General features: G+C 34.6%; 1 protein-coding gene across 3 annotated transcripts in view; it reads left to right on the forward strand.

Annotated features, from left to right (window-relative positions):
* Positions 1-20,340, forward strand: part of prkag2a (protein kinase, AMP-activated, gamma 2 non-catalytic subunit a) — a 124,914-nt gene that overhangs the window by 98,874 nt on the left and 5,700 nt on the right. For all 3 annotated transcript variants that reach the window (XR_008835975.1, XM_056450918.1, XM_056450919.1), the window contains 7 exons: positions 7,929-7,987; positions 16,034-16,079; positions 16,288-16,342; positions 17,143-17,269; positions 19,580-19,745; positions 19,841-19,878; positions 19,959-20,105. Coding sequence is in view for 2 of the 3 variants with exons in the window: in XM_056450918.1 (XP_056306893.1) it covers positions 7,929-7,987; positions 16,034-16,079; positions 16,288-16,342; positions 17,143-17,269; positions 19,580-19,745; positions 19,841-19,878; positions 19,959-20,105 (638 nt within the window). In the remaining variant the exon portion in view is untranslated. The remainder of the gene's footprint in view (positions 1-7,928; positions 7,988-16,033; positions 16,080-16,287; positions 16,343-17,142; positions 17,270-19,579; positions 19,746-19,840; positions 19,879-19,958; positions 20,106-20,340) is intronic.

Below are 20,340 nucleotides of genomic sequence, written 5' to 3' on the forward strand. Positions count from 1 at the left end.
AATGTGCATTCAAAAACTTATTTGCATAAATGAGTTGGATAAACTTTTCATCTGATGTGCAAAAAAATCACGTAAACCACGATAAAAACACTTTATTGAAAAAATCCCAGTGTGCTCATTAAAAAGTCATGTGATTTTGTTTTAAGAGATCATGTGATGATAGAAATAAGTGCAATGGACACACCAGCATGCCAACCACATTGTAAAACATCTGAAGTGTTGTCTTGGTCTTTCTCAAATGCCTAAACCATTTCAGCATTATTAATATCATTATATTATCATTACCTCCAGAACTATCTTGAGCATCTCCACGTCTCTCGCCTCAACTGCGTTGTAAATAAGAAAAGCGATGAGTCCTTGATTGCATCAGCAAGGGTGGTAAAATCATTTAGTCTTGATCTAAAAGATCTCTGTAGCCCTTGTTTAAGTGCCTTAATCTTATTAGACTGGTGCTTTCATTATGGAGGAGTCATGCTGGGATCTCCTCTCAACACCAGCCTCGGGAAACACATGAGTGACTCAATCAAACATCTCGCTGTAAATACACCTGCTCTCCAGAGAGATCATACAGACTGACTACTGGATGCAGATCTCTGAACAATGGTGCTTACAGCCTTTAACAAGCTGCTATAGGTCATTTCTGATAATTGTGATGCATTTATAAATGTAAGGTCTGCATCATAAAGCCTTGTGAATTTTCACTTTTTATGTGAGCAGCTGTTGGTATTTAACCTGCTTTTCAGGCTGCTGCTGTACTGTAAGCCTCTCAGTGTTTGAGCTTGTCTGAAGTGCTGAGTCACTGTAGTCTGTAGGCTCAAATACAGCATTTAGATACCCTTGAAAAGGCATTTAGGATGTGTTTAATATTTTAGCATTCAGGGTTCATTTGGACACAAATACCTGCTAGTTTATATCTTAACTTTAAAAAATATGTATTGTGTGTGTGTGTGTGATCAGTAACTTCTCATTAATTAGAATAGTGCATGTCTTTTTACAATGTTATTACTGTGTTTATATGTTAGGGATGCTCCGATCAGGATTTTTGCAGGTGATACTGATTCCTAGTGGTGGGCAAAGTGAGGTTTAATGAAACACTGAAACAGTCGAAGCAAATGTGTCGAATCTTCGAAACGTTTCAAAACCCCACTCTACAGTGACACCTAGTGGTCATTTTTTATGTATTGCACTGGAACAGCTTTAGCAAAGAAACCGTAAATCAAATTGAGGTATTAAACCACACGTTGTAGAGTGATTTAGTGAAGCGGTGAGAGTTCCTGACTAGCATGCAGAGATAATTGAGTTCGAATTCAGGGTGAAGCAGCTATAGATGTTAGGACTGAAATGCTCTGTTCTTGTAACATGTTTTGTTTTAACACCGGTCTGACATCCAAATGAACATTTTGTGAATAAATAGGTCTTGTTTTGGTCATAAAACAGGGTTGTTGCTAGATCAGATGCGGCTGGAAGTTGATGAGAATTATTTATATTATTCATTAAATTTACTATTTATTGTATTTTATTAACATCTACCCTAATCCTAAAACCAATCATCACAGTACTGTAAAAATATTAATTATTGTTATACAGTGCTACAATAAAATGCTATATTGATGGTGTATCCGCAGCTTTATCCTATCTAAACTACACCATAAAACAGTAACATTGATAAAATACATAAAATCATCATTTCTGAGAATTTACAAGTCGTGTTTTGAACCCAAAGCCATTTGCAGCACAGTTACTCTGTACACATACACAGTCCTCTAGGCTATGTGAGACAGAGTTTCACTCTGACCCTTTCGGTCAAATGCAGATTCACCAGGTCCCGAAACGTTTCTGAAGTGTTCGTTGCTTTGAATCGCTTTAGTCACGTGACCAGGTGTTTCGAATCATGCTTCGTGCAGTGTTTTGAAACACTTGCGCTTCAGATCTCAACACTGTGTCGAAACGTCAGTTTCATGTCAGCCCTACTGATTCCTTGTCATAGTGATTGGCCAATACTGAGTACCGATTCTGATACTTCAAGCTTGTTACTTTGATATTGCATGAAGCACATTTTTCATCTAAATATGATACTTAGGAAGAGATCTCGTCCTACCTAAGATAATAAACTAAGGATGCAGCATATAATCCTATACATTAATATTATTGCATATAATCTTAAACATGTCTCTTATAACCATTTAATGTGGACATAAGCAGCTTTACAGAAAATAATAGATAATATGCTGGAGACTCATAGAGTTTCCGGGAGAGGTCAAACGGTTGGACATAAGATGGGGCTGATTGCTCCGCTCTCTTCACATCTGTCAATCTGTCTATCTATCTTTATTTTTTTGTCATTTTTTTATTTAATCTGAATGAAGCTATTGATGAAATGTATTAAATTGTATTCTATACTTTTTTGTTGTTGCATAAAATAACAGCTCTTAGACATATATTTAAAATTTTTAGACTAACAATACCATTGGTTTAACTTCAGTAAAGGAATTAATATTTGGTAAAGTAACCCAGGTTTTCACAACAAATGTAGATACATATGCTAATACTTTTTTTTTTTTGATGTGATTCATGTAATGTGAGATTTCACTGTATTTCTCAACATATTACATTTTTGTGATAATAGCATGACATTTTGAAACGCGCACACAGTCTACAAAAATACCAGTGTTAACATGATTGGACAGAATGCAATAACTAAATTACTTTGAATTTATGCACAAACGCAGTTCAGATTTGTGAAGCCAATGAGTTTATTTTTAACAAAGTAACTTTCAGTTATAATAACTTGAAATTATACATTTGACATAATGTTACTTTATTTTCCTGCCAAAAATGTTCAATAAATAAAGGATCCAGTTTTTCATGCTGTTAGTGGGCACACGTTTACACGTTTCAGCTTTATCTTCAGTCCCAAAAATGTGAAATAAGGGGAGAAAGCTCTATTTTGCTTAAGATTTTATTAAACACTTGTACAAAACGTATTTTTGAATGTAGTCCATACACCCCAAGGTTTAAAATTACTCCAACTTGAAAACATGTAAACAATGTCTGTGTGTCTGTGTGTGTGTGTTTTAAAAATTAAGAAAAATATGCTAATTTTCTGAATCCGAATAAGCCTTATTTGCCAAGTTTGCACAAACACACACTGACCTTTTTTTTTGTGTTTTTTTATTTATTTAATTATTTTTTTTTCAGGAGCTCAGGGTACATACAGGACATGCATGCACATACAAACATGCATACATTCACCAGGTCCCGAAACGTTTCTGAAGTGTTCGTTGCTTTGAATCGCTTTACTCACGTAACCAGGTGTTTTATAACTCACCGGCCACTTTATTAAGTACACCTGCTCGTTAACACAAATTTCTAATCAACCAATCACATAGCAGCAAGTCATTTGGGCATGTAGACATGGTCAAGACAATCTGCTGCAGTTCAAAAGACCACACTGGGTGCCACTTTCTTGTACATGACAATGAGTTCACTGTACTCAAACGGCCTCCACAGTCACCAGATATCAATCCAATAGAGCATCTTTGAGATGTGGTGAAACTGGAGATTCACATCATGGATGTGCAGCCGATAAATCTGCAGCAACTGCGTGATGCTATCATGTCAATATGGAGTAAAATCTCTGAGGAATATTTCCAGTACCTTGAATCCAGTACCAGAATCTATGCCACGAAAGATTAAGGCAGTTCTAAAAGCAAAAGGGGGTCCAACCCGGTACTAGTAAGGTGTACCTAATAAAGTATACATGCATATAAACACAACAACACAGAAGGACATTTAAAAAAGTGGAAAATAAAAAAACGGTTTTGTCTTATTTAAAGCTATATAAAATATCTCTTCAGATGTTAATAGATTTGAGTGCATTCTGGTGTTAAAGTGCAGCTAGAAGTGAGTTAAATGTTAGTAGAAGTTATTTAAAGGGTGTGTGTATGTGTGAGGGTGAAGGAGAGCAGGTGGAGCTGTGGTGTGATATTCATTAGCAGGTTTTGAAGCCTCTCATCTCTGAGAGCCCCGTTAGGAGTCTCTGTCAGCTTAACTCAATCGCCTGCTCATAAAAAGCTCTCCAGCTGAGAAATGAACGCTTATCAGGGGAATATGATGCTCTTTTGTAAATGGACACCATCAGCTGAGTTCAGCACACTTCCTTTATTAGACTTCATGAACGGGTGATGTCAGATTTGTGTGCTGATTGGGCTTTTGAACTGGTTTTGATTTAGTCAGACTGATTCAAGTTAAGCTAGATGTCTGTAAATCGCTTAACTGAAAGGGATAGTTCACCCAAAAATGACAATTTTATTCACTATTTGCTATCACACAAGTTGTTACAAAGCTTTTTGAGTTTCTTTCACAGTTGAACACAGAAGATATTTCGAAGAAAGCTGAAAACCTGTAACCATTGATTTCCATAGTGGGAAAAACAAATACTACACTACCTGACAAAGCTTGTCAGCGATCCCAGTTATAAAGCAACAAATAATAACTTGACTTCTAGTTGATCATTTGGAAAAGTTGCACAAGGTAGATTTTTCCGATGAATCAACTGTTGATCTGCATCCCAATCATTACAAATACTGCAGAAGACCTATTGGAACCCGCATGGACTCAAGATTCTCACAGAAACGAGTCAAGTTTGGTGAAGGAAAAATCAAGGTTTTGGGTTACATTCAGTATGGGGCTTGTGAGAGATCTGCAGAGTGGATTGCAACATCATCAGCCTGAGGTATCAAGACATTTGTGCTGCCCATTCCATACAAACCACAGGAGAGGGCAAATTCTTCAGCCGGATAGCACTCCTCATATTTCAGCCTCCACATCAAAGTTCCTGAAAGCAAAGAAGGTCAAGGTGCTCTAGGGTTGACCAGTCCAGTCACCAGACATGAACATTATTGAGCATGTCTTGGATAAATCGGAGGAGGAGGCATTGAAGATGAATCCAAAGAATCTTGATGAACTCTGGGAGTCCTGCAAGAACGCTTTCTTTGCTATTCCAGATGACTTTATTAATAAGTTATTTGAGTCATTGCTGAGATGTGTGGATGCAGTTCTCCAAGCTCATGGGAGTCATACACAACATTCATTCTGTTTGCACTGCTCCATGACTTTATATTCTATACTGTACATTATTTCTGTTCAGTGACAAGACTTTTGTCCAAGCAAAGTCAGACTTTACTGTCATAATTAAATAATTAAAAATCATGATCATATTTTATTTTGCTAAAATAAGTGTAATCTAGAGGCCTTTGCCTTTCATAAAAGCCACTTCTGATACCAAATGATCAACTAGAGTTCAAGTTATTATTTGTTGTTCCTAAAACTTGGATAGGCAACAAGACATTTGTCAGGTAGTGTATGGAGGTTAGTGGAGGATGAGTAAATGATAATAGAATTTCATTTATTTTTTTGGGTGAACTATCCCTTGAAATTCTGGTATAATAGTTTTAGTTATATTTATAATTTATATTTATAATTTAGTTATAATAATATTAAATATTATGCATATTTTATGTGTAATATAACTAAATTACTTTGAGTTTATGCAAAAATAAAGTTCAAATTTATGAAACCAGTGATTTGTTTTCTAACAAAATGACATAAATATTACTCGGAGACTATTTTAAATATTAATTTGTTTTCCTGGCAAAAATGATCAATAAATAAAGTGTCCAGTTGTTCATGCTGTCAGTGGGTGGTGATGTAATCATAATATTAATGTAGAATATAATAATTTTTAATGTAAAAATAGAACAAAAATTTTAAAATGACACCTAAAACTGTCATGGTTTCCGGCTCTTTCGTTAATTAATCAAACTCAGTCTGGAGGTTATGAATATTAGAAGAATAGACTTTATTGGATATTACAATAATGCCCAGATGTCCAGAGCACACACATCTACATTCTTTCTCCGGTACAAATTTTCTGTAACCTTTATCCTGGCTTCCTTAAACCGTTAGGTCCATTTACACCAATACGTTTTAGTTTAAAGCGGAGTTTTAGAATGAAAACGACCAACGTCCACTCTGGCGTTTCACCTAGCGTTTCTTAACAACTCTCCATCCACACTACACCACTGAAAGCACACATCACGTGACCACAAACCCACTCTGGCATGTGCTGCAGCATTTGTGCATGTTTGCTCCAGGCAGTCAGCAGGTGTTTTGAGCACAGAACCCCAGGTGAGAGCTGCGCACGTCTGATTGTTCATCTGGGATCTACCGCTGGATCTAATCTCACTATATTTGTTAAACATGATATTTAATTTATCTTGTTGTCTATATCTAGCGACATATTCCCCGACTTTGGTCCTTTGAATCTATTACTTGTTCTCAGGTAACGTGTTTTGGCTGAGCTCTAGATAAGTTAAGATATTAATTTATATAACCTTGTACACTGATTCTGCACATTTGACGGATTGCTTGCATTTATTTTCTATAATGTATAAACTTATTGTACGTTATACTTGTATAATGGCCATTATTGATTATTAAAATTGATATTCAGTAAAAGAGAGGGTATGAGTCATATTTTCAATGAAAATTAAAGGAGGCAGTTATGTTATAGGCTCCATTTTGTTATAAATATGCATACAGTGAAGATGACGGTCATATAAATATGCAGCTACACGAGGCCTCAACATGTTTGGTGTCTGTTAAGTTGAAAATTGACAGTTTGTTATATCATGTTTTCATTGTATTGATACAATGTTAGCCAGGGTGATGTTAACAAGGTTATGAAGTACACTGTATCAGAAGCTTAGAAGGAGAGGATGCAAGACTGAACTTCCCGTAGGCTACTTAATATTGAGGAAAAGCCCCAATCAAATAGGCAAATTTCTGCAGCCATGTCTCTGTATTGCCCCATCCACACAGACATGGAGCAGCAGCGTTTTAAAATGAAAATGACCTCTTCAGCATTTTCAAAACGCTCTATTTTTGGCACTCGAAAACTCTGGCGTAGTGTGGATGGATGGCGAAACCGTAGCAAAACTTATACGGAAATGCATTAGTGTAAATGGGGCCTTAGTTCCTGGTTCACCAGGCCTCTCCCAGCTACTAATCCTTTATGACCCCAATTTAAAGCCCCTTCTTCCCTTTGGCCCTTATAATGTACAGATCTAATGTATTCATAAGAGTTTTTCCACATAAAATTGAAATTTGCCAGTCCTGATTAGTGTTTATTTTCTCAAACATCTAAACTGGACCCTTTTTTCAAACATACACTAGTTCTACACATACTTCAACATATGTTGTATACATTTCATGCTTTTCTGTCTGTATTTATACAGATAGTTCTGCACTGCATCCCCAAGTCCTTTCTCGTGCTCTTTTATGACCCCTTGTCCCTGTTTTCAAAGACATATAATGGCAAGTTCATATGGCCCTCCACTCATCTAATTAAATGTGTTTTTACATAGATTTAGAAAATAAAAGAGTTGCATAACATTAAGTTATTTAACCAAAATCAGGAGTTCACCAAAATACCTCAAACCTCTGGGCCAGCTTCTGCTCTTACAGTGCAGTCCCTCATTTCTCCTCCTACTGATTAACCCTGAGGCCACAGTGTATAAATACACCTGCGTTCATCACCTTTTAATCAGGAGAGTGATTGCGCTGCGCCAGGGTGAGGATCTCTGAAACTGATCTCAGCACTGATTTAGCCTCACATCATGATATATAGCTCTACTGTATGTAATGTAGTAAATACTGTCCTCTCGGTTAACACAGTCATCACTCATTTCTAAGCCTCCTCTGGGACACATTGTGGTGTGTGTGAATGAAGATGCTATATGATTTATTTTTATTCTGACCTTCACACTTCAAAGAAAGGCTTTGTTCTTCTGCAGGGTCCATTTACAGTACTGTATTTTCAAAGTTAGTTTTGTTTCAGTCTTGACAAGTACTTTGTTTCTCTGCAGGCATGTTAACCATCACAGACTTCATCAACATCCTTCACAGATACTACAAATCACCCATGGTACGTAATGCACTCTCTCTTGTGTGTGTGTGTTTTTTTTAAGGGTTCAGTCCATATTATCGTCTTTGTCATATAAGTCTTTGGCCCAGAACATACACTTTAATTGACCGATTCATTTTATTACACTTCCCTTATGTATTGTATTATATTTTACTTTATTTTGTGGTCCATTAATAAATATTTGATTTTGAGTGTCATTTTTAAATTTAATTTGAATTTAATATTTTTTAATTACATTTTTAATTTATATATTTTATTTTAATTTTTAATTTTATTTTAATTTTATTTAAAATTCATTTTTATTTTAATTTTATTTTATTTGCTGGTCCATTAATACCTCTTTGATTTTGAGTGTCATTTTAATTTAATTTAATTTTTCATTTTAATTGAATTGAATTGATTTTTATTTTATTGTATTTTTTTTTTTTTTTTAATTGATTTTTATTTTATTTGAAATTTATTGAAATTTAAATGAATTAATTTAATTAATTAATTTTAATAAATTTTAATAATTTTTTACATTTTATTTGCTGGTCCATCAACATGTCTTTAATTTAATTTAATTTAATTGTATTTTATTTTATTTTATTTTATTTTAAATATATTTTAATTAAATTTTATTTTATTTTAAATATATTTTAATTTAATTTTAATTTTATTTGCTGGTCCATTAATACGTCTTTAATTTTATTTTATTTTATTTTACATTTATTTTAATTTTATTTGCTGGGCTACTAATACATATTTGATTTTGAGAGTCTTTTTAATTTAATTTAATTTAAAGTAATTTAATATTTACATACATTATTTTTAAAAAATGCACACTTAGCCATTTTATTTTATTTGTTTCATTTTATTTTCGTGGTGCCATAATTCTTCTGATATCAAATGTAATACTACATTTAATTTAATGTTGCACAAAACCCTTTATTGTTAACACAGTACACTGTAAAAGCCCTAATAAGCTTCAAATGAAATTGTAGAATGAACTGAAATTATGTCTTTTCGAACAAAATATAGTGCAAAACACCTCACCAAAGAAAACTTTTTGGGGTAGTTTGTTTTGGCTCCTAAACACCTGTGAGTCCTCATCGGTCTGTGCTGATTACACAATGGGTGGCGCACATTATGAAGTATGAAGTATCTACATCCTTATCTGTGCTCTGCATTTGCTGAATATAAAGGACAAACTTATTCTTTGAATTTTCAAAATGGATGCAGATACCATCTACGTCACTTGTTTCTGTTCCTTTTCTGTGCCATTAAATGGATTAATACAACAAAGGCTCATTGAGAAAATGTGCCCAGAGATACATTTCTGAGAACCCAGAATTATGTGCCTCGAAATACATAATGGCTGCATTTGCCTTGGTTGGATTAATACTACTGCTGGATGTTCACGAAACTGTTCTTCTTTTACTGCCATTATCTGTGTTGTGTGTATGAGTACACACAAACACAACAAAGCCTGGTTTATACTTGATTTGTTCACTTGGGTGTGCGCAGCGAATGTGATGTCATTGCAGTGTTGGCGGAGGTTTGCTTTGGGTGTGTGCGATATGATTTCAGCTAGCAGAGCGCACAACTTTTATTTGTAACTTTGTTTGTGGCTCTGCATCTGAAGATGCACGATTTGAAGCCGAGTCTGACCAAGCTGGGGGAATTCACGCATGCAACACCTTAAAAAATCCAAAACAACCGCCTGATTTGAAGTCCTTTAGGTTTCCTTTGAAGCTTTGAGTGGAAAATAATGCATATAATTTGTGCACACTTTTTAAGTCAATCGTTTTTTCTTTATATTGTATAAAAGGTTTTGCATTAAGCACTCAGTTAGTTTGGGTTTATAAATGTAGCCTAAATTAGTCATTTAAACAGCACTGTAAAAAATAAATCCGTAAAATTTATGGTAAAAACCAGCAGCTGTGGTTGCCAATACTTTACCGTTAAAAATACGGTACAAACCGTAAAAGTAATTTCTCATTTTTACGGTAAGCTACCGTATTTCATTAATTTATAGAGGTAATGTGTCTGTATTTTGAATTACTAACATCTACACATCTTTAGTTACACAGTTAGACATCTTAAAACAGCCATATGCAGGTGGTGATAAGAGTTACATAATGAACCAATGCTCATCACAAACAACTTTTCCCACAAGCAGAAAAGTGTTTCAGTGTATAGAAGGTGCTCAGTGTCATTCGCACGGCTACTGAACACCAGTATGGTAACACGCATAAAATTAAAGTCATGAAATAATCATTATCAACATTAGCTGTAACATAGATCTCTAATGCACATAACTGATGGGGAAACAACTAAAAAGATCCATAGTAATGTCAACTACAAGCATAAACTGTGATGTGCCATGCAGGGAATTCTGGGAAAGTCAATTTACGATTATTCACCGTATATTTTAAGGAAACATACCATTAACCAGGTTACGGATTTTTACTGTAGCATTTTTACAGTTTTTTACCGTTGAAATCACGGCCAGAGTGTCCTCCAAAATGATCCACAACATAGTCATTTTATTTATAGTTTATTTATAGTTAAATTTATTCATTTAGCAACTCCACTCGCTGACTTCTTCTTTACTACGGTTTCGTCATGATTGTTACTCTGAGTCGCCCCCTGTTGTTACAAATAATATTACAACGACAAGCATATCAAGTATAAAAGCCTTCACAGTTTTCGCTGTGTGTGCACACTCAGAGGAGGTTTGTGCTGTGGACCCAGGCGAAGTATAAATCAGCCTTAAGACATATTTACAAACCTGCCTCCCCCATACATCTGGCCTGGGTATCAGATTGGTTGAAAATATTATACCATTGGGGTAACATGTTGGCGCAGTGGGTAGTGCAATCGCCTCACAGCAAGAAGGTCACTGGTTCAAGCCCCAACTGGGTCAGTTGGCTTTTCTGTGTGGAGTTTGCATGTTCTCCCCGTTTTTGCGTGAGTTTCCTCTGGGTGCTCCGGTTTCCCCCACACGTCCAAAGACGTTGTGTAGGTGAATTGGGTATGCTAAAATTGTCGGTAGTGTATGTGTGTGAATGAGTATGTATGGATATTTCCCAGTGATTGGTTGCGGCTGCAAAGGCATCTGCTGTGTAAAACATATGCTGGATAAGTTGGCGGTTCATTCCGCTGTGGCGACCCCAGATTAATAAAGGGACTAAGCCGAAATGAAAATGAATGAATGAATTATACCATTTCTCAGCTTTTTTTGTACTTCCTTTTGCCCTCAAATGATAAATGACAAAGAATATTGTTTGAAGTATATGAGGCCCTTAAAAGTGCAGCATTGAGCTTTGCTGGCTGGCAGATGGGCTGTTTAAAGCCATTAACTTCTGTGAGCCTCACATCATTAAAAAAAAGAAGAAGAAAAGAAGCAAAAGCGCTCTGCCATGTCTGTGTTCAGGATCACGCTGAGCACTTAAATCACGCTCAACTGTTCCTACAACACCTTTGTAGCAATAATTCCTTTCTCAAAGAAATCTGAATTAACTTCAGTTATGAAATTATGCTGCTGTAATTGAATATTTGATTTGCGAGAGAGTTTCTCGCCACCATATAATTCACTTCCTCAAATCCGCTGTACAACTTCTCTTCCTACTCATCAGTATTCAGAAGCTCATATACTGTTTTATTGTTTTGTTCTCAAATGTAGACTCGTGTGAAGAAAAGAAACCACTAATCACTTTGAATAAAAGCAACATCCTCTCTCGTTTATCTGGAAAAGAAACGGCCCATCACTTCCATTCAGCAGAGACAGGAAGTAGTTGAGGATGCTGTAAAGCTTCTTCCTGAAGACACAGCTGTGGCTTAATTATTAATCTTCATATGCATATGTTACATACTGAGGATAATCTCAACTAGACTAACACAGCATCATCTGCACATCCAAGATGGAAGGAAATGTGTTTCAAAGGCTCAGATATAATCTTTTAAAAAGCTTGATTAAAAATGATAGCTTAAAATGGGCTTTATGCAGGCCAAGTGCTTTTCAAGCACAGATAAACTTCTTAAGGTTTTTTTTACAGCTTTGATAATGTCATTTAATTAAAATATAATCAGTTAAATTGACTTCATTTAGTTGATCAAGCGTAAAATGGAATGAAAGGCCATTTTAAAGCAAGCACAGCAGCCTAAAGCAAAAGCAAGTCCACTGAAAATACTGTAGTAAAATAAATATTTGTATTTTAAAGACATGGTGCAGCATAATGGAATTTAATGCAGTGATTTTTGTCCAGTATTAGACCCACTTTATATTGTATCTAAATCGAGCAGTGAAAATTATCGATTTTAAATAGTGCTGTACAAAAATTAATTACGATATCCAAAATAAATGTTTTTTTTTTTTTACATAATTTAAGTTTGTGTACTAAGTATATTTGCTATTTTATATATATGTATATATTTATATATATTTATATATAAAACTATATATATATATATATATATATATATATATATATATATATATATATATATATATATATATATATATATATGTATATGTATATATTATTATTACTAAACATAATAGTTTTAGTAACTCGTTTCTAATAACTGATTTATTTTATCTTTGCCATGATGACAGTAAATAATGTTTTACTAGATATTTTTCAAGACACTTTTATACAGCTTAAAGTCACAAAGGCTTAACTAGGTTAATTAGGTTAACTAGGCAGGTTAGGGTAATTAGGCAAGTTATTGTATAATGACGGTTTGTTCTGTAGACTGTCTGAAAAAAATGGGGGCTAATAATTTTGACCTTAAAATGGTTCATAAAAAATTTAAAACTGCTTTTATTCTAGCTGAAATAAAACAAATAAGACTTTCTCCAGAAGAAAAATATTATCAGACATACTGTGAAAATTTCCTTGCTCTGTTAAACATAATTTGAGAAATATATAAAAAAGAAAAAAAAAAGTTCAAAGTGGGGCTAATAATTCTGACTTTAACTGTATGCACAAAAAATCCAGTTTTATAGTAAATTTATGTTATTTAGCATCTGTTATTTTACGGTAAATTTATGTAATTTAACCGCTGTAATTTAATGTAAAGTAATGGATATTTTACTGTGTAAAATAACAGACTTTAAATTACAAACATTTACAGGAAATTTACATTTTAAGTTAATTTCTGTAATTTAACGTCTGCTATTTTACAGTAAATTTCTGTAATTTAATGGCTGTTATTTTACAGTACATTTTTGTAATTTATTGGCTGTTATTTTACGGTAAATTTCTGTAATTTAACATCTGCTATTTTCTGATAAATTTCCGGTAACGTCTGTTATTTAACAGTAAATTTTCTGGTACATTTCTGTTTAAAGTCTGTTATTATAGGTTAAATTTCTGTAATTTAACATCTGCTATTTTACAGTAAATTTCCGTTATTTAACGTCTGTTATTTAACAGTAAATTTTCTGGTACATTTCTGTTTAAAGTCTGTTATTATATGTTAAATTTCTGTAATTTAACATCTGCTATTTTACAGTAAATTTCTGTTATTTAATGTCAGTTATTTTACGGAAAATTTTCTGATAAATTTCTGTTTAACATCTGTTATTTTAATGGTAAGTTTCTGTAATTTAACGTAAAATAATGTTTTTTTTTACAGTGTAAAATAACAGATGTTTAATTACAAAACTATACCGTAAATTTCATGTAATTTAACGTCTGCTATTTTGTGGTGAATTTTTGTAATTTAACTTCTGTTATTTTACAGTAAATTCCTTTTTAATGTCTGTTATTTTACGGTAAATTTCTGTAATTTACTATCTATTATTTTACTGTATATTTTACGGTAAATTTCTGTTATTTAATGTCTGTTATTTTATAGTAAATTTCTGTAATTTAATGGCTGTTATTTTATAGTAAATTTCTGTAATTTAACATCTGTTATTTTTCGGTAAATTTCTGTTTTTTAACATCTGCGATTTCTGTTATTTAACGGATGTTATTTTTAGGTCTTTTTATTTTTCTGGCACCCCAGCTGCCGAAATAATTAAAATCAAATACTAAATGAATATATATAATACACACATATATTATGTCAAAACAAACTTTTATTTTGGATGCGATTAATCTTTGCCCAGCACAAATTTTAAACAAACCATAATCTGAGTGAGTTTATAATGGCATGACATTTCACCGGATTCACTTGAGCTGGCTTATTCCAAATTAAAAGTCCCCATTCATTTAGCTCATTGAAGCTGTATATTGTAAATGTGTATATAATCATAAATTATTTAAACTAGAGCATCTGTTATTAAACTGAAATTGCTTATGTATAATGGATTACAGATATAATAGTTGTATAAATCTATAATAATTATAATAATTAAATAAAATCAGACCATTTTTTGACACAAGCCTGGGTGAGCCATCTCAAAAAAAGACACTTTCACTTTCTCGCTACATGCTTTCACTTTCTCTACAGAATTGGTCTCTAGAGGCTGTAAGAAATGATGAGCTTCAGCACAAACCCGTTTTCCTCCAGCATTGGCCATTATTAGACTGTGAGAGGCGCACAGACACATGCTGGCTCTCGTGTGCCCAGTAATCATTAACTAACATGTGGATGCAGGAGGCTGTGCTCTGTTATGATCAGTCGTGTGGTTCTCCTTCATCAGCAGTGTGTTGTGGTGTGCTTCTATAATTGGTGTTCCTGTGGGAAGCTTTGTTTAGGTGATGTGTGTCTCACCTTTACTCAGTCAGCGTTTTCACTGTCAGGACTCATATAGCTCTTTTTTTGGTTTGTTTTTCACCAGTTTCTTTCTTTCTTTCTTTCTTTCTTTCTTTCTTTCTTTCTTTCTTTCTTTCTTCATTCCTACTTTTGCTTTCTTTCCTTCTTTCCTCCTTCCTTTCCTTCCATTCTTTCCTCCTTCTTTTCCTCCTTCCTTTCCTTCCATCCTTCTCTTCTTTCCTTCCTCCCTGTCCTTCCCTTCATTCCTTCCTTTCCTCCTTCCTTCATTTCCTTCTTTCTTTACTTATTTCTTTTTTTTCGTTACTTCCCATCCATCCTTCCTTCCTTCCTTTCCTCCTTCTCTTCCTTCCTTCCTTCCTTCCTTCCTTCCCTTCTCTTCTTTCCTTCCTTCTTCCCTGTCCTTCCTTTCCTTCCTTTATTTGCTCCCTTCTTCTTTCCCCTCCTTTCTTTCCTCCTTCCTTTCTTCGTTCTTTCCTTCCTTTTCTTCCTGCCTTTCCTTCTTTGTTCCTTCCTTCATTTCCTTTCCTTCTTTTCCATCTTCCTTTCCTCCATCCTTCTTTTCCTTCTGCTTTCTTCATTCCTTCCTTCATTTACTCCTTTTCCTCCTTCCTTGCCTTCTTTTCTTTCTTTCCTTCCTTTCCTCCCTCCTTTCCATTCCTTTTCTCATTCTTTTCCTTTATTTCCTTCCTTTCCTTCCTTTATTTCCTTCCTTCCTTGCTTTTATTTTCCTTACTTCATTTTCTTCTTGCCGTTCCTTCTTCCTTCATTCCCTTCCTTCCTTCTTTTCCTCCTTCCTTCCTTCCCTCTTTCCTTTCCTCCATCTTTTCCTTCTTCCTTTCCTTCCTGCCTTTCCTACCCTTCTCTCCCCTTCTTTCTTTCCTACCTTTTTTTTCTCCCTGTCCTTCCTTGTTTTGTTCCTTCCTTCTTTCACCCTTTTCTTCCTTTCGTTCATTCCTTTCCTCCTCCTTTTCCTCCTTCCTTTCCTTCCTCCCTATCCTACCTTCTTTCCCAATAACAAAACTTGACTGATTTTTTTTCATTGGTCAGATGAATTGTAGAAAACTATTTTTGATCATTTTGTGTGTGCGTGTGCGTGTGTGCGCGTGTGCGTGTGCGTGTGCGTGTGCGTGTGCGTGTGTGTGTGTGTGTGATACAAAAGAGCTAAAATATAATTTAGGATAATTTATAATTTTATGGAATTCTCCTAAATATTTTAACAATGTAACTCGTTCTTGTTGTTTACTGTGTGAATTTCATTATAATGAAAATGTAATTTGTAATCTCAAAATAATGAAATTTGCAATTTAAGAAAGTCTTTTTGTTTTGATTCAGGTACAAATCTATGAGCTTGAAGAGCATAAAATTGAGACATGGAGAGGTAAGAAATCTTTTGTTTCTTTTCATCTTCGTAATTACAATGTGTACAGGCCTCACAATATCCCAGGGCTAACTATATCTAGGTATATGGTGTAGATAAATTTTGGTAGCCCGACTGAAAAAACAATAACCCCAGTACCTTGGGTTATCAGATTTTGCAAGTCCTGTTCTAGATATAATTTTTTCATTTATTTATATTTTCTCCACAGAGCTCTATCTACAAGAAACATTTAAGCCTTTAGTGAACATATCTCCAGATGCAAGGTAACAGCAGATCTGCATTAACATTCCTGTTATTATATTGCCTTACTAAGTACCCTCATGTAGAATATTCTTTTGGTATAGAGTATTTAAAGGAAACCCTGTCTGTCAAGGCACATTTGCATCATTTAAACAATCCACATTTATTCCATTTATTTTGGACTAGGGGTGTTGTCATTGTTTTCGATTATGTAATTTGGGAGCTCCGCTTTTGCGAATGTTAATCATTGGCATGTTCATTGGCTACTTTCTTTTCTAAGCCTTTTATTAATGTAAATTTCACTCAGTGTCCAGAAGGATTTAATGTTATAGCTTTTCTTTGTGGGGGCAAACAGTTAACGGTACAAGATTAAGATCCCTTTGACTGAAAATTACAACCAAAAGTGGCGTATGTGATCTAGGAATTGACAGAGCACCAGAGGTGGAGCTCCCAAATTACATCATCAAAAACAATGGCAGTGCCCATGGTCCAAAATAGATGTGGATTTTTTTTAATAATGTAAATATGATGTTTTTTTCTACATATTTCACGGCATCATTTACATTATATTAAAACCATACATGTCTTGATACCCGGAGTTTCCCTTGAGCATTTTTCATTAGTGAACTTCTAGACTACCGCTCTCCTCTCATTCATTACCCATTCCCGCACACACTCTGCTGTTTGCTTATATTTTGAGTGTATTCAATAATTCAGTGCACATCTCAGCGTTTCATCAGGATCCTCTCAAGTCGCCCTTGTGTTCCTCAGGTCACTGCAGTGAAATTGACTTTCTCTGTCTGTAAAATCTTGTGTGTTTCAGCATATTTGATGCTGTGTATTCACTGATCAAAAACAAGATCCACCGGCTGCCCGTCATCGACCCCGTCAGTGGAAATGCACTTTACATTTTGACGCACAAAAGGATCCTGAAATTCCTTCAGCTGTTTGTAAGTGCTTTTTTTTAGGTTTAACTGATGCTGTAATAAAGCGTCCAGTCATTTCCTCCAGAGTGACAGAAGGAAGGAACTGAATGAATGCAGAGGAAGGGAGGAGCAAAGCAGATGAAAAGAACAGACTGTAGAATAATGCCATGTGTTTGATCCCAAATCAATGGCCTTTTATGCACTTCAAATGTTTAAAGAACTTTCATCTCTCAGGAAAGTGTCACAAAGAAGCTTATTGATGTTTCCTATTCAGTTATGATTCAGTATGACTGGAAAACTATTATACTTAAAAAAATTAAATAAATAAATAAATAAAAAATAATAAACTGGTGCGAGAGTTTCAAACACAATCAGGCCAAAGTTAAAGTCTGGTGCATTTTCCAGAAAATGTAGTAGTACAATTTTCTGAAATATCTCAAATAATCAGATTACTCAAATCATTTCCAGCTAGTTTGAGTTAATAAATGTTAAAAACCAGAAGCTTGTTGTGCTGTGCAGTATTATAATATATACCAGCTGAATAAAAAGTGTAAAGGAAAGAAATAAAGTATATAGTCATTATTTTCTATTGTTTAATTTGTGGTGCCATAAAAATACACTGTAAAAATTGACAAAGTCATGACCACAAATGTTTTTATGTTACTTTGACCTATTTTAACAAGTTAATCAGGTTTCAACAAAAACAATTGTTTATACAAACAATATATATGTATATATGTGTATATGTGTGTGTGTATATATATATATATGTATATATATATAACCTGCAATTTTAGACACCACTATGGTACCACAATATTTTATGTTGGGCCTGTAATCATTAGTTTTTGGAAAGTGTTTTTTAGTTCATTAATAATTTTTATATACTTTTCTTAATCAAGCATTTGCCAAGAAACTCTAAATAAAGTTAGAAAATTACCGTATATACTTGTAAAATCCAGGATGTACTTGTTCCCACTTATTTTGCGGCTACTTTTTAAAAAAACATGGATTATACACTAACCTGCGCATTATTCAGCCACAAGATGGCGCCAAACAGACAAAAACACAAAGGGCTTTATTTTAACGATCTAGGCAGAAAGACCAAAGCTCAGGGTGCAAAAGCATTAAGGGCCTAAACCAGTCAGAGTCTCATCTCCTATTTCTTTTTAAAAGTTAGTTGTGTTGCGCCATGGCGCATTAGCTATTTACATGGCAGACTTTGTAAGTGGAAAAAACTGAACACTTCACTAGCGAGAAAACAGTTAAACAGAGCATCTGCAGCGTGAGAATGAGCCATCTTATTCTTTACTTTCACTTTCACTCTCTTTCGTGGATAAGGAAACGTGTTGGACGCACAGACATCCATTAGCCTACATAATTAATTTTGTTTGTTAAGCGCAAAGATTTGGTCTAAAACCTGACAAGTGGACAAATCTAAGCTTGTTTTTAATAAAACAAATACAAATATGCATATAATAATACTAATAATAATAATATTAATAACATTATACAAAAGCAAATTGTTATGAATAAACTGAAAAAGCCCCCCGAGATGAAGAAGGTATGAAGGCAGTGCTTTTTATATTTATGTAGAAAATAATAATTTTTTAATATTTTATTCCTTTAATTCTTTTTCATTTGTAAAGATATTTGCGTACTGCTGTACATCCTGTGTGTATCAAGCAATGTGTAAGGGAGGCGCACAACTAACACGCTCTGCGCTGGACTTTAGACCTGCTCTCAGTTGGTCTATTGTGCAGTCTATTTTAGATGCTCAAAATAGCAATGCGCCTTAACACACCTACTTTTTTAGACCAGAAAGCCTATGGGCGCACATATGAGCGCAAATGCATTTGCTATTTAAACACTTGCGTCAAGCTGAAACTAGCAAACAACATTTGCGCCGTGTGTGTGATAGGGCCCAAAGCTGACAGAAACAAAACTAGTTTATTGGATCTTATTATCAGGATATTAGATGACTTCTCTGACGTATGAGATTATATATTGAACTTATTCTTCATGTAGGAGTGGGCGCAGCCATTGGAATCTTTTTGGCTGGAAACTTTCAGTCTCAATCACTTCTATTGATTTTAAGACGTTAAACACAGCTCATGTTTCTTGATGTTGCAAACTGATATTTTCTTTTTATATCGTTCTACTTTTTATGTAGGGTCATGAACACACTTGTTTGTAGAGGAAGAAGTTTGAATGTTTTCTGACATTTATTATTCATAGTAATTTCTCTCATAGGTGACTGAATCGGAAATTCTAAAACAATCGCAGAAATTAGCGCATAATAAGGTCAATAATATGAGCGTTTGTGTGTCTCAGGTTTGTGAGATGCCAAAGCCCGCCTTTATGAAGCAGACACTGGAGGAGCTGAGCATCGGGACCTACAACAACATCGCCTTCATTCACCCCGACACGCCAATCATCAAAGCACTCAGCATCTTTGTGGACAGAAGAGTGTCTGCACTGCCTGTGGTGGATGAGTCAGGTAGTCAAGAGGAAGAAAAACTACATTTAGTGCAGTCCAGTGCTCTTACGAACTCACAAAATTGACTTTTTCCATGTTGCATTTTTCTCTTTCAGGAAAAGTTGTAGATATTTATTCCAAATTTGATGTCATTGTAAGTATATTCCATATTTATTTTATTGCTGAGTGTGCATATTGTTTGATTGGGCGTTCATTAACTTTGTGCGTTTGTAGAATCTAGCTGCTGAAAAGACGTACAACAACCTGGACATTAGCGTGACGCAGGCGCTGATGCACAGGTCACAGTACTTTGAAGGGGTCATGAAGTGCAACAGATTAGAGACACTGGAAACAATAGTCGATCGAATAGTCAAGGCTGAGGTGAGTCTGCTTGGTTTCAAAATCCAGAACTGCTTCAGTTCACTGTAAAGAAGATATTCTGGAACTACACTCACTGGCCACTTTATTAGGTACACCTTAGTAGTACCGGGTTGAACCCTGTTTTACCTTCAGATCTGCCTTTATCCTTCATGGCAAAGATTCAACAAGGTATTGGAAATATTCCTCAGAGATCATGTCCATATTGACATGATAGCATCATGCAGCTGCTGCAGAT

The sequence above is a fragment of the Danio aesculapii genome, chromosome 24 (assembly GCF_903798145.1).
Source record: "Danio aesculapii chromosome 24, fDanAes4.1, whole genome shotgun sequence".
Taxonomy (NCBI): Eukaryota; Metazoa; Chordata; class Actinopteri; order Cypriniformes; family Danionidae; genus Danio; species Danio aesculapii.